Source organism: Maylandia zebra, linkage group LG23 (assembly GCF_041146795.1).
Source record: "Maylandia zebra isolate NMK-2024a linkage group LG23, Mzebra_GT3a, whole genome shotgun sequence".
Lineage (NCBI taxonomy): Eukaryota > Metazoa > Chordata > Actinopteri > Cichliformes > Cichlidae > Maylandia > Maylandia zebra.
The window spans coordinates 12050854-12065327 of NC_135188.1; the positions used below are offsets into that span (position 1 = coordinate 12050854).

Genomic DNA, 14474 nt, shown 5'->3' on the forward strand with positions numbered 1-14474 from the left:
AATGAAACTATTGAGGAAAAAACACGTATATATTGTTTATCATGACTCTGGTTTTACGTAGCCTATCAACACAATTTAAAAACTGGTATATATATCACCTTGTTGCTTTGTCATCTTGACAAAGTTTAGTAACGCTAGTAACGTTAGTAACGCCGTTACATGTAACGCCGTTATTCCCATCACTGGTCTTAAACGGGTGAATGCTTTTTACACATCACAGTCAACAAGAAGTCAATTCCAGCTGTACTCTTTGGCAGCAGCCCACACAAACCACATCAGATCTTCAAATAGCCTCTGAAATGGGGTACAGTGGAGCTGGTATTATCTGTTGGTTGAAATTACAATTTAGTTGAAAGCTACTGCAACTTTGACATTATACTGTTACATCTTTTTTCAGATGAGGCAAACAGACATGGAAGAGCATTTATGGCAACTACAGAGGTTTTATGGCAACTACATGTTCAAACACAACACGTTTTTCTATTGTGTTCTTTCGTATCAAATTTAAACAGAAGATGCAAGTTTACCCTTACAGTTCCAGCCAGGATACGCATCTTTTGCTTGTCTTTATCAGCCCCAGCTTTTGTTCCACTTTTGCTCTCCCTTTCCATCACTACCTCATGTCTCCCTGTAATGCTTGAATTCAGACTAATCCCTTCTTCTTAGTTTTTGCCTTTTCTTTCTCCAGTTGCAGATTCTGATCGAATGATAAAGTTCCACCAAATCACTGTGAAAGTGATGTAGTCAGTGGAGCCTGGACTACCGCCAGAGGTTTGGCAGTCATAGTTAGTTCTTCAGCAGTGCTTCTTAATTCAGCCCTTTCTGACCCTTTTTGACCAGCCCAACTCTGCTGCCAAATCAACCATATCTGCTCTTTGAAACTGAGTGAAAGCATTGGAGCTAGGCCTTAAACTCAGATCAGCACATCAACAATAACTAGGAATAGAAGGAAATACCAAAAAAACCCATTCAAAAAGCAAAGCAAGACAGTCTGAACAACACAATATACACAATATCCCCCCAGCAGTGCATTCTTCCGCACCTGCAAACTCGCTGTGTTGGTGAGGAAAAACACCCAGTTCTTCAGGGTGTGCTGGAGCTAAAAGCTTCTAACCACACAGACGCACAAAAATAACTAACAGGCTTGAAAACAAAAGTCAGCAATTTGTCCTTATGAAATAATTGCTGCTACCACCTATCAGGGGGACACAATGGATGTTCCAGTCAGACAAAAGTGCAGATTCCCAGAAACGATCGTCCCCAGAGACGTGAATACTATATAACCCACACTCACACCTCACTGCAACTAACCTCTCCAACAGATGTCACTCAAATATGCGAATAAATAAATAACTCGGAGTCCCCCAAACCTGTATTACACCTGTTTTAGATATTTACTGGTTTCAAGTTGGTTTCTTTTAGGAAGTAAACTCCAGCAGGTGAAGACAGGTGGGGGAAACTGTGGCTTAACAAGCTTTGGTTCATCACATCACTTATCTTCAGCACAAAGGAACACACAGCACTAAAACCTGCGTTTCCACAGTTCGTTCTGCGCATTTTCTCGATCTAATTGAGCAATTTAGGCTTGAGCAGCTCGCCGCACTCCACATAAGGACAGCAGGAGTTCGATATTGAACTATAAACCCTCTGATTGATGGACAGTTGATGGACTGACTCTACCTCCTGAGCCACATTGCAGCTACTCCAGTCAAGAGGTATTAAATTACTTCTGGTACTGTTACCTGGTGTGTTTTATGAAGTCCTATGATAAGGCTTCAACACATGGATCTGTTATTCATACGATCCCCCCGGATCATATTTCCTCATCGTAAGTGGCGTAAAAAACACCAACCAGTGAAGGCACCTGTGCTGTTTTAAACATGGCAGTGTTTTCTATTTAAACGCCCGTGAACGCTTCACCTGTCCTGTGTTTTGGGGTTCCAATAATAAATAAAGTGGCATTAGATCGCGATAAATCTGAAAGCAGTGGCATGTTCAGATTAAAAGGCAAAAGAGCTACAATGCACCACAGATGTGTTTTAGCATGTACGGCTTTTTGTGTTGTCAAATGCAATATGATAAACTGTGTTTTTAAAGTTTGCAATGACTTTAAACGGTTTTATAAGGTTGCATGGCAAAGATTTGCGATGGAGCTGATTTTGATTTCTTTCACGTGTGCCTGCAACAGCGGTGCACAGCAGCAATGAGAGACGTCTGTCGTTCTTCTTTCTGTCTTTGTCTCTAATTATGGCAGCGCTGAAGTGCACGCAGCTTTTCTTCGCCACAGCAGAGGCCCACAGTAGCCGCTGGGTGTCAGACGGATGAAGCGGGGTGGGGAGGGTGCCGACCATTTGGGAATGGCACAGAAGAACTTGGTGACCAAGAGGAGTGACGTAAATCAAAACAGACAAATAGACAGGAAGGCAGGCAGCTAGATATAACAGCAGGTAGGTAGGCATGCAGACATAACAGCAGACAGACTGACATAATAACAGACAGACAGGTTCAGAGTTAGGATAACAGCCGGTTTGAAGTTATATAAGCAAAGGCTTACAGTTTCAAAAATCTTTCAGTGGCAGTAGATGTGTACCAAGGCAGTGCAGATGGATTTTTATTTTCTCACTGTTGCATTTTCCTGCAAGCTCGTTATTTTCTGTGGTCTTTGCTGAAACGTGTAGTTTTTCCAGTTAAATAGTATATAATAGCTTACACCGTGCATTATTCAAACCTAGCAACAAAACACAGCCCGTTTGTTTATGAAGGCGGGATTTGGAGACGCTGGTTTCAATCCAGTGATGCACTGACAGCCAAGAGTTGAATAGGCAGTGTGTTTTATATTAACAATGGCTCGGTGATGTAGTGACTGATGCTGTTTAGCTTCACACTTACATGGAAGGTATGATAATCAGTGATAATTTTTCCACATGAGAGTGGTCCCGTGTTCACTCCAACCCCAGCTGCATGCACAGTGACATAAAAAGTGACAGTCTGAAGGGGCAGTTTTTCTTCTGTAAGTCAAGCTGAAAAGGGGAGGAAAGATGGACCTCGAGTGAAGGAGAAGAAGCAGATCAAGGGGCCACTCCGAGTCAGGGCTGACTCATATGGACTGCAGGGCGGAGGGTTCACGGCTGTCTTGTGTTTGGCTGTTTTGAGGTTGCGTTCTTCTCTTTCTACTGGCTCTCCAGAACCCCCACCCCACTTCACCGTCGCCACACAAACATATATACAAACATGACCTATACACACACATGCACACACTCACACAGGCTCTGGGAACAACACTGGAGGCAGGTGCCGAGAAATGGGCTGAAAAAGGCTTCCATTCGTTTTGGCGCTGAATTATTCAACCTGTGATTAATTATAATTTGGCCTCACTAAGGCAGGGACTGGGGGAATTCCTCTGTTGGTCTGGATCGCAGCTTATTGTGTTTTTCCTTCCTGTGGAGGCCGACGTCGGGGCAGAGCCGAGACCTAACAGGGGTACTAGATGCCTGCACATCTATTGCGGACCCTTACTCGCAAAGCTGTTGCATAACATGAATGGAAAGAGTGCACTCTGCAGACTGGAGCGGGGAAACGAGAATTTAACACTCATTTCAAGGAAGAGAAGACCACTGTGGTTAGAAATAGCTCGTGTTCAAGGCTGTGCAACTACACTGTTTATCTGAATGAGGATAAGCCCAACCAAAACAAAAATAGAGACAGAAAATAAAAGGAAAAGTACGTTCCTCTCTATTTAATATGGCGCGACACGAGGCACAAACAGTTTGTATCTTTGTTAGTTGTACACTTGGTTTTATTTAAGGTAAAACACACGACATGCTACTTTTATGTTGATATAATTTCAAATTACAGTTTTACAAATTTAAATTAAACGCTCAGCCCACTAATTTCATTCATTTATTTACTTTCCATCCTGTGAAAACGGGAAAACTTTTTCCTGTTTATGGTATAATGCACAGATCACCTTGTGCAGTGAGCCAGCATGATAGGTGAGCATGTTACAGGATATAAAAGATCAAAAGTACATCCTTCCTTTACGCTTGGGTAACAAACGCCACAAATGTGACTTACTTAAAGGATCTAGCAGCTAATCACAGGAGCTGTTATACTGAGCTGATCACACTCAGTGATACGGAATAACATGCTACCTCCCTACAGCTGCTTTGTAATTGGAGTCAGATATGTAAGTCCCAGAGAAAGAAGGGGGTTACCCTTGGGTCACTGAGGTGGCAGATTTGGAAAGAGTAATAATAATCCATCCCGCTTTCGCTAACAAGAAACCAGCCAAAGATTTCGCCATGAGACGGCGGCCTTGTGCGAGACGTGAAATACAGTAGAAGCTTTGATCCGACTGCAAGATGATTGCTCTCCGTGCAGAGCAGCGAGTGTGACTTGGCACAGGACGCCGCTGCTGAAGTCTCCCTTGTGATAACCAAGAACGCCCTTGATTAACTCACAGCTTCTCGAACCAAACACAAACCCTTCATTATTTATTCTTTAATTATCTGAACGACAAAAGATCTTTTGCTGCTGAGAAACCAGATTCAGTGACGCAAACCTCAGAGCTGTTTGTAACATCTGCTCTGACAAGACGGCAACAATGCTTCTCATTCGGAGTCAAATTTGTCAGAACTGTGAATAAAGAGGTGCATGAGTTAAGAACTCGGAAGATTATGAGGAAAATACAAGTAGAAATACAATCAGTAAGAAGAAAATATGCCCGGCGCTCTGCCTCTCTGTGACAGTGCGAACCAGTGATGGATGCTGTAAACACAGTTCAAGCAGTTTCAAGGTTCGGCCTCTTGTTAATTCAGCGTAGATCGATAGTTGGTGAAAAAGAGTCTTTTTTAATGACATGTTCAGATGACCTTCAACAACATCAGGGTCTGACTCATGTGATGACAAGGTTTAACAGGACAGGTAATAATGTGCTGACCGCTGTCGTGCTACCTGACCCTCGGCCAACGCGCACTCTGTGCCTGAAAGACCCTGGTGACGCTCACAGAGTTCATTTCCATAACAGATCATAGAAAACAAGCTAGGTGGCAACATTTCCTCACTGACAAATCCACAGGGGCCTTATTTTATCTTATTTATTGTGCATAGCATGTCTATAAGCCCTCACTCATGCAGACCTAGAATCAGCCAGCAACCCTGAAAATGGATGTTGGTGAATGGTTGCTGGCTGTCACCGGGTCAAAGTGCTCACAAAGAGGGCGCTGATGCAAAAGCCTCCTTCTGGCTGCTTTGTTAGCTAGCAGATTGTTGCCTTTTTGCAAACACTTGTGCACAGAGGTTTTATTACCCGATGACTCGCTCCCTTTTAGTCTCCTCCTTCTGATTTATTGTCCTGAAACATGGTTGAATCTCTGGAAACATTTGTGTGTGGTGTATGTAACAATAAAGTAACCTGAACATGACTGTGCAGAAATAATGGAAAGATGCCATGGGACGCACACAAATACGAAGCACGACTCACAACATACCAGTGCAAGCAGTGTTTACTGCACTGAGCCTGGTACTTTCTCTGTCTTTGTGTCAGAAAGTGCATTATAGCAAAGTTTATTTCACTGTGATCAAAGTCACAAACACAGAATGAGTTAAAAAATGTCACACTATGTTCACGACCAGAGACGGGCAGTACTGTAATCCGATTACTTTTTTCAAGTAACGAGTAAAGTAAATAAACTAATAAACTAATAATTACCGTTTATTGCAAAAACGGTAATTAGATTACTGTTACTTTCCCGTAGGAACGCTGCGTTACTGCGTTACTAAAACCGTGATTTTTTTGCGAGAATGTCTCATGACAGTGACGTAAGCGACTGCGACGTTCGTGACAACAGCCGTGTGCAGATCAACAATGGATAATATATCGAGTGCGGGAGAGAGTATGAGCGTGCAGCGTTTAAAGCGTGGAAGTACTGACCTTACTTTGAGTTTGATTCCATAAAAAGTGACAAAAACATTAGTGTCCGTTGTGTGTGGGAAGAAAACTTCTTTTTACAGCGAAAAAAACCCTAAACTTCTGAGCAAGCACCGAGTGCGCTACCACGTAATGGGAAATTCACAGAGAAACTCGCAGATTCTTCCACTGACGGCTGTGGCACACCTGCACCAGGGTAAACCTCCGCCTACCCCACTCCTGCATTACAGGTGAAAATAGAGCAACAGGACCGCTAGTCTTTGATTTTATTTATTTTCTGCTGTGTTTTACTTGCATCTATTTGAAAGAGTGAGTGTAAGCACAAAAAAATATTTTATTTTATGTGCTGGAATGTGCAGAAAATAGGTTTAAATGTTAAACAAATTTCTTCCAGTCAGAGAATGTTGCATATAATTAAATTTTTGCTTGATGCATAAAGTTAAAAGGTTAAAACTGATAAAACAAGTTTTAAAAAGAGACTTTTCCATTTGATTACATTTTGTGTGATGGATTATGCAGAAAAAGTAGAATTGGGCTGAAAGATCTATCGCTTTATCACCTCTTCAGGTTGTAAATCGTGTTTTTAAAAAGTAACTAAGTAATTAATTACTTTTGAAAATAAGCAATCAGTAAAGTAACGGGATTGCATTTTTGTTACTGATTACTTTTTTCAAGTAACTTGACCAACACTGTTCACGACTTTAATCTAAAGATGTTCAGAGGTAGCCTGGTGCAAATAAACAAAAAGCACAAATGCTATCATGCAGACACATAGGGTAAGGGTGAAGTTTAAGTTTAGTTGCTTCTATCACAAAAAAACTGAAAATATGCAATAACTCAGTCATAGATCAGGAACACTCAGGGCACATATGACTTTTATCTAGAGTTACAGTGAAGTAGAGCTGTAAACTTTACAGTTTGCAGTGAATTTTATCACAAGACAAGAACATCAGCATTAGAGGATCAGCTTCTGCGATATCTGCACGTGGAGATAAACTGGCTTGGTGAAGTTTGATGGACAACATATCGATAAAAGTTCTGGACCACACCTTTAAATTTTCAGGTGTTCTCAGATGTCCCTTAGAAACATTTGTGAGAGTATGCTTCATTGTTCTAAAGAGAGTGGTGCTGCAATAGGTTTTCTTATTTCCACGACTGCCCTATTATTGCAAAGTGCAAGTGTTTAGCAACCATAGCAACTCAGCCACAAACTGGGAGACCACAAGGAGTTACAGTAGGGTTGCCAACTGTCCCGTTTTAGTTGGGACATCACGCATGATGAAAAAAAATTGTTTCGTCCCTTATTCTACCTTAAATATTGACCGTTACCTGCAGTTTCACGTGCAGTGCATATTTACACTATGCCCAGCTGGTTGTGCATTGTGCTTCTGGCATGCCAGAGTCTCCCTTATCCCTAACCCTTTCACTGAGTGCTGAGAAGATCAGCTGAGCTCCAAACCTCCAGCGGGATTACCATCATCATGGAAACCGTACACCAGGAGCTTCACGGATGATCAGCCCCTGTAGGTGTGACGTGTAGGCGACCCAGCACACTGGACCATGTAGTGTATGCTTTAGGTAACTAAAAATTCACTGTTGTACAAATTTACTAAATTCTGTTTCCTGTCGTCTATTTTTAACTACTTCAACTACTGTGAGCTTCATGTGTGCATGAAAGTTGATATGAAATTAAATTGGAATTGAATTTATAATGGAAGATAAACTGAAGGAAAGTCAAATCCACACCTCCAACCTCCACACAAGTTCAGGTTCATTAAGTAAATGAAGTCTCATTTTTACTGCGTGCACAAGAGGCCGACGTGCGTGGTGTGCCTCTGTTCCTCTGCAACTTCACGACCAGCGTGCAAAGGAGGAAATGATGGTGCTGAAGGGGCTAATCGGGCTAAACGGGTTCAGATGGAGGGGTAGATTTAACTCCGAAACATAATCCACTGAAGGAGATTGCTAGAGTTATTCTAAAAACATACTTACACCGTATTTCTATAACACCAGACGGCTATCTCTGGAGATCCAACTTGAGCGGCTCTTACCCTGGGAGGGGTGACGGGCAGTAGTAATAGACAGCTAAGCATTTCTGTTGGTTTTCTCATTATTAGACCAGAGCACAACACTGTTTGTGCCGTTATTGAAAATCAAAGCATCACATTTGTTCTTTCCATTGATGTTTAAAAAGTGGCGGTATCACCAACTGGATAGCTTCGAGTTATGAAGCTTTGAGTTTAGCGTTTTCATCATTGCCCATGTCGTGGGTTGAAAAACACCCCCTGAAGCACACCTGCATAAAGTGTCTGACATTAATAATGATCATAATTTAAAAAATGAACATCATGCTTAATTCAATATGACCCGAAACTGTGGACTAAGCCCAAAAGCTCTATGAAAAAGTGTTTACTTTGGACGTAATGGACGACCTTTCCCTCCATAGACTTCTATAAAGCGAGCAGTGTTTAAATAACTAGAGGTGACGCCCCCTGCTGGCTCCTCTTTGGGTTCACCTTTCAGAACACCTCCATCCATCTTTAACACAATCCACGTTTAAAACAAATAACCGACAGGTAAAGGTGCGAAAGCGCTAGAAGTGGGCACTGACATTTAAATTCACGGGATGAAGAAAGGAGAAAAAAAAAACCTTGCTCCACAGAGCAAAGTCCTCGCCAGCGTGCATTTCCCATCTCCCCCTCCTCTCTCCTCCTGCGGTCCGCAAACAAGAAGTGTGTGTTTCCCTTTAAGGAGCCCCCACCGTTTGCTTAACAGAGGGAGGAAGAGCAGGCCTGCGGAACAGCGGCTGAGGAGGGGAAAAAAATCCAACGGAGGACGGTTTCAAGTCCCCCCCAGTAGAAACTGTGCCTGATTTGTGGCCAATGTTGGAGATGTAAAAAAAAAAAAAAAAGAGAGAGAGAGAGAGAGAGAGAGAGAGAGAGAGGGAGGGAGAGGAGAGAGAAGGAGGAGGGAGGAGGAGGGGGAGGAGAAGGGGGGAGTAAAAACACTAAAGGGGTAGCTATGGAGATGGAGCGTTTTGCTGGCTGCTTTCTTTGACAGGTGTTGAGTGGGGCAAAAGTCTTAAAACAGAAGCAGCATGTACGCCAAAGGTAAAGGAGCCGTCGTCCCTTCCGACAGCCAGGCGCGAGAAAAGTAAGTGACCGAGCCGCCGTGTGTGTGTGTGTGTGTGTGTGTGTGAGCGCGCGGAGGAGCGAGCGGCACAACTTTGTAAAGTAGCGAGGGTAATTTCACAGGAGCCGCTCTACTCTTTCCTCCCTCCTCCCCGTGACCCCCTCGGAGGTGCGCGATAAACTTTTTCCTTTGCTTGTGGCTCCAGTTTGCGTGTTTGTGTCTGAAACACGGCTGCCGTGCGCACACTTCTGTCACTCGTGGGGCGCGACACTGTTGCCGTTTCCTTTCCGTCCTGATACTTTGTTGCGGCTCTCGGCATCAGAACTTCCACGCGCGTGGAGAGGAGCCTGCTCCTGCTCCTCTGGAGGGGGCAGGAGCAAGGGGCGGGATGGGCTGCCTGCTCTGCGGGGTCCCGAGGCGTGAAGCCGGGTCCACGCAGGGAAAGTTCAGTGAGCGGGGCCAAAGTTTTGCAGTCACGGGGAGCAGAGCCTGAATGTTGAACTGCTGCTTCTTGCAGGACGCCGAGGAACGTTAGGCTGAAGTCTGCGCTGTTATTGTGTGAACACATAATATTGGACAAATGATTAGAATTTTGTTTATTGCTTATTTCTGCTGTGCCTTATTATTTGTCCACATCGTCCTCCTTGCCTGTGCATCCTTCCAGGATTTGAGCTCACTACACAAAGCCAGTGTAACTTTTAAATGCCCCTGTCTCTGGTGGATGGGAGGCTGCCGCCCTCTCTCCTTTATGTCCCTGCTAAGCTGGAGCATGTCTTTCAAAGAGTTGGACCCTCTTTGCATCACAGCACTTTAGATCAGAGCTATGTTTTATCATCATTAGCTATTTTTAAGCACTAAACAGTCTGAGGTTAGAAGAGTGTAGGGATCCCTGCTGGGATGCAATTGTAATCTAAAAACACTGTCAGGTCCTGGGAGGCTGTGCTGTTCCGCTGCACCTCATGCATCTGTAATAGAAGCCAAATTTCTTTAGAGACTCTCTTGTATTTTTTGATGCATTGCCGTGTCATATTCAATTGATTAAGCCTCCTAGAGATGTGGCTCGCTTATGTGCTTAGTGGAAGCTTCCTCGAATACGACTTTGTGCATGCCTTGTGCCACAAGCCTTTGATTTCACTCTGAATTCCCATCAGTTTATTGGAAAATTGAGCAGTTCTGTGTGTGTGTGTGTGTGTGTGTGTGTGTGTGTGTGTGTGTGTGTGTGTGCTGAGGAGTGAATCCTAAATGAAAACAGTCCCATGTGGTTTTCATGAACAGCAGGCAGGGTGACCTTTGAACCAGCATATGATGCTTTAATATTGCACATGAACCGCCAGCAGACGCCGAGGCTGCGTTTACACCTGTTTGTGTGGCTCAGCTTCATTAGTTTATTTACAATACGCTGAAAGCCATCTATCATTTGAGTTCTGTGTTCCCGTTGCTTGTTCGGGGACTGTGGATTATGCTCCGTGTGTTATTGGGAGTGAAATCAGTGCAGAGGCAGCATGTATTTCAAATGATAGTGTAGGAGGAGATTAATAATTGAACTCATAAGAAATACAAGTCTTTGGAGAGCTGGAAATGATGAATGCTGCTGCGTTAAGGCTGCTTGTGAATAACCGCATTTCTGAGTTTGTTTTTCTGCATTTATTCCCACCTTTTCTTTACGTCTCTGTGTATATTCGCGTCCTTTCGGCATGTCACAGGCTTACAGGTGTTGTCCACACATCACAGATGACGCCTGCCCTCTCTGCTCACCTGTCTTGTCACCCTAACCTGCCCTGCAGGGCCAACACATGTTTCCTTGTAAGTGTAGAGCTCGCAACAGCTGCCTCAATGCATCACTGAATTGCCTCATATTCATATTTACATATTCATACGACTCTTTACATATTCAGATATTAAACAGAGGGCATCCCGGATGGGCTCGTATCTTATTAAAGCAGGCGTGCAGTGTGGCGTCACAGCTCCAGCTCTTGCGTAGAAGATTATGGTGTGATGTGCTCAGTTAGGTAATCTATAAAGGAATAATATGACTTTACGCTCTTGGTTTTGTACAACAGCTCTAATCATAATAAAGTGTGAACGTTTCCCCACTTTTATTTTTGTGTCCTTTTGATTTTAAAGGAGCTGCACGGCTCTTAGATTTGACACACAAATCTGCAGAGGAACATCAGATCACATATTTAAGGCCAGAGAAAAATGTAATTAGTTCAAAGCATGTTTTCCTTGTGTAGCTGAGAGCAATTGGACGATTCATGACTGTGGGCAGGCCACGCAAGTTACACCAGGGGCAGAAGTTATAGAGGGACTATTTACTCATAAGTTTATATTGTGTTTTATTAAACTGCTTCCTTGTCTTGTGCCTAAAACGTTTCACGCATGTGCACGTGCATAATTTAAAATCGACAGCATGTTTTCTTCCTGTGGGGTGTCACAAATGTGGTGATGGCCAGCTGCTGGAGCTTTTCAGGGATTAACCTCACACTGGAAATAATGGAACCAAAACAATCACAAATTTTTTACACCGCTCTGTTTAGGGAGCCTAAAAAGGGCCTGTAACTGGGAGCACGCTTCAATACCGAGGTGGCAGCCTAACTTAGAAAGCAGTGCTTCATTTACCGAAGGACTTGTGAGGTTTTGTTCTTGATGAAGTGTTTAATAAAGCTGCTCTGTATTTACAGTACTGAACGCTGCAGGTATGTACAGTAGCTCTCAGGGTCACTACACAAAATGTTCCAGCATGCACTCTTAGTTTTGCTGTTAATTGTGTTGTGACATAATATGAAATAAAAAGCACACTGTACATATTATGTACAGTGTGCTTTTTATTTCCGTCACAGCCTTGAAGCCAAGGCTCGAATCCAGCCCGTTTGCTCAGAAATGCAACATGAAACAGTCACACGAGCGTTTCTCACTTTTGTGGATTCCGCTGCACGACCAAGGCCTCACCATACAGCTGTCTTGAGATCACAGGTAGCAGGAAATGAGGGGGGGAGAGTGTTTTCTTTGCAGATCCTTGAGAAACGTTGTTGTGATGAGGCGTCTTGTAAAGCGAAAACAAGCTACTAATACTAATAAAGGTGGAGGAGGAACCGGTGCCCTCACAGCCAGAGAAATTAATTATTCTCTGCACTTTTCAGTGTTTTATTTAATTTAATTTGGACGGGAGTGACACAGAAGCTTCCGTATTAATGTCTCCTATGTAACTGGAACCTCTTTGAATTGTGCGCTGATGGAGCCAGCACATTAATTAAAGGCGCCATTCACAAAAATGTTTCACAGATCGACGCCACACCTTATTTTTATTGATTTTCTTCTTTTGTAAACTCGTGTTTGGTTTCTAAAAGAACTTGCTCCTCGCGTTTGTTTTCTAATCCTCGGTTTGTCCGTGTGGTTTCGAGTGCTGTTGGATTTATGCGGGGAAAGAGCTTCAAGAGTAAAGTTAATCAGTTTGTTTTGAACATGGGTTTCTTTACATCCTCTGCTCCTCCCCCGACTCCTCCCATGTATTTACATGCACTTTAATGGGGATCTTCAGGTCTGAATGCATGGTTTTGATTCTACACAGATGGCTCTGCCATCTGCATTTTAGCCTTTTGAAGGAAGCATAAAGAGCTGTGCGCTAACACAAGCAGAAACACTGCTCTAAAAGTAAAGAAGCCCTCGATTTACCCTCAGCACCCTTTGGCTGACTGTGCTTTCATTCAGATATGTCAACAGTCAATTAATGCCGCCTTTCGTCAGCTGCTTCTGGTGCATCCGCACAAATTTGCTAGTTTTCTCACTTGAAATAAAGAAGAGAGTATAAATATTGAAGCTACGTGCCTGAAGTTGTTAATCAGTTTGGCAACAGAGCACACAGATGAGAAGTGCGCGCCTTTTATTAGCACACGGGAAAAAGCCTCGATCGAGCAAACGAGGCTCTGTGTGTTCCTAAACATACGTCGGTTACAAAACAGAAGCTCCTTTTTGAAGTTGCATCATGTTATCGTCCTCATTACCTGCTGAGGATGGTAGTCAATCGCTCTCGTCTGCCTCTTTCACCTAAAAACAGCTTTTGTGGGTTAAAAATCCAGTTTTACTATTAAACTCTGAGAAAAGTTCCACGTGATTCTGTCAGCAGGTAACATCACAGAGCCGAGAGGGAGAGCGGAGGCTTCATGTGTGCTTGTGTTTGTCTAACAATGTGTGGATTAACCCATGGCTAAAGCCACTGCTGTTTACATGCTCGGTGACGCTGATTTGTTTTGACAAAGGAAATGCCATAACTGAGCCCAAAAAATATACACAGCCGCTGCGCAGCGGGAATAAGCTTTAGTGAAACAGCTTCACTCTATCACGGATGTCTCAAACGGGCATCCACCCTCTCATTCACCTTTAAGTGATACATCACTGCATCCACACCGGGCACAGCCGTACTGTGTTTATATGCTGGGTGTAAATGTTTCATATTTATCCCGTCGCGCTTTAAAATCAGTATTTATTGTTTCTAAAAGGCATGTATGTGAAAGCAGATGCAGTTAGAGGCCCTGCCTCATCCTCCATCGCTTCCTTCCTTGGCCTGCCGCCGCTCTCGCTGCTGAATTATTGAAACAAAGACATGAGAGTTAATTTGCTAACTGTCTGTGTTTTAGCTCGCTAAACTCAGCCGAGATGCCCTTGTCTCCTGAGGCGAGCTGGGACAGCCTGGGGCTAAATGTCAGGTGTGTGTTTCCCGGGGACGTGACAGTGGGAGAGATCTCCTTGATGTGTGGACATGGAGCGAAGTCTTAGTTTGCTTGCGTGACGTTGGCGACGAGAAAGGAGGGAAGATCAGAAGCGATGTTGTAGAGGGTTTTCATTCTTCTCCTTTGGAGCTGCTTATGGTTTAAAAATTGTTATGAATCATTTTGCGTCTTAAGATAAAGAAGATGAGGACGAGACAGATGCTCTGCCAGTTGGCTTTGTGGCTCTTTTAATACAGCCTGACACACTTTACGTGACGGGCCTTGATATTTAGTCGGCAGTCAAAGCACAGGTCAGATGTTCTTCCTCCCACTCAGACTGATCTCCCATGTCTCATCGACTAATTTGCATCAGCAATTTGTTTTTTCTGTTAAATTTCCTTTGTGAACCTCTTCAGAGGGCGCATAAGCTGAGGAGAGGGCTGTTTGTGCTCGTGCTTTGTCTCATAAGCATCTCACCTTTTATTCCTGACTGACACGTGTAACCGGAGCAGGGGTCACGGGGAAGCGTTCTCACCGGTGCTGTCCGTAGAGCAAAGAGCCGAGGCCCTGACCTTCAGTTTCCCTCTGCCACAGCTAACCCCCCTCACGCCTACTTTATCTACCTGTTCTTCCTCAAGCTCTGCTCCACCGGCTTGCAAAAATGTCTCCTCCTCAGCCGGGTTACACTTACTGGTTCTGACAGGGTA

General features: G+C 43.7%; 1 protein-coding gene across 2 annotated transcripts in view; it reads left to right on the forward strand.

The window, feature by feature from the left end:
- The first annotated feature begins 8879 nt into the window (after nt 1-8879).
- ssbp4 (single stranded DNA binding protein 4) overlaps nt 8880-14474 on the forward strand; it is a 90867-nt gene continuing 85272 nt past the window's right edge. Inside the window, exon 1 of one of the 2 annotated variants that reach the window (XM_076879982.1) lies at nt 8880-9082. In XM_076879982.1, coding sequence (XP_076736097.1) covers nt 9027-9082 — 56 coding nt within the window. In that variant the 5' untranslated portion in view covers nt 8880-9026. The remainder of the gene's footprint in view (nt 9083-14474) is intronic. The other variant, XM_004552727.5, reaches the window with a different exon arrangement.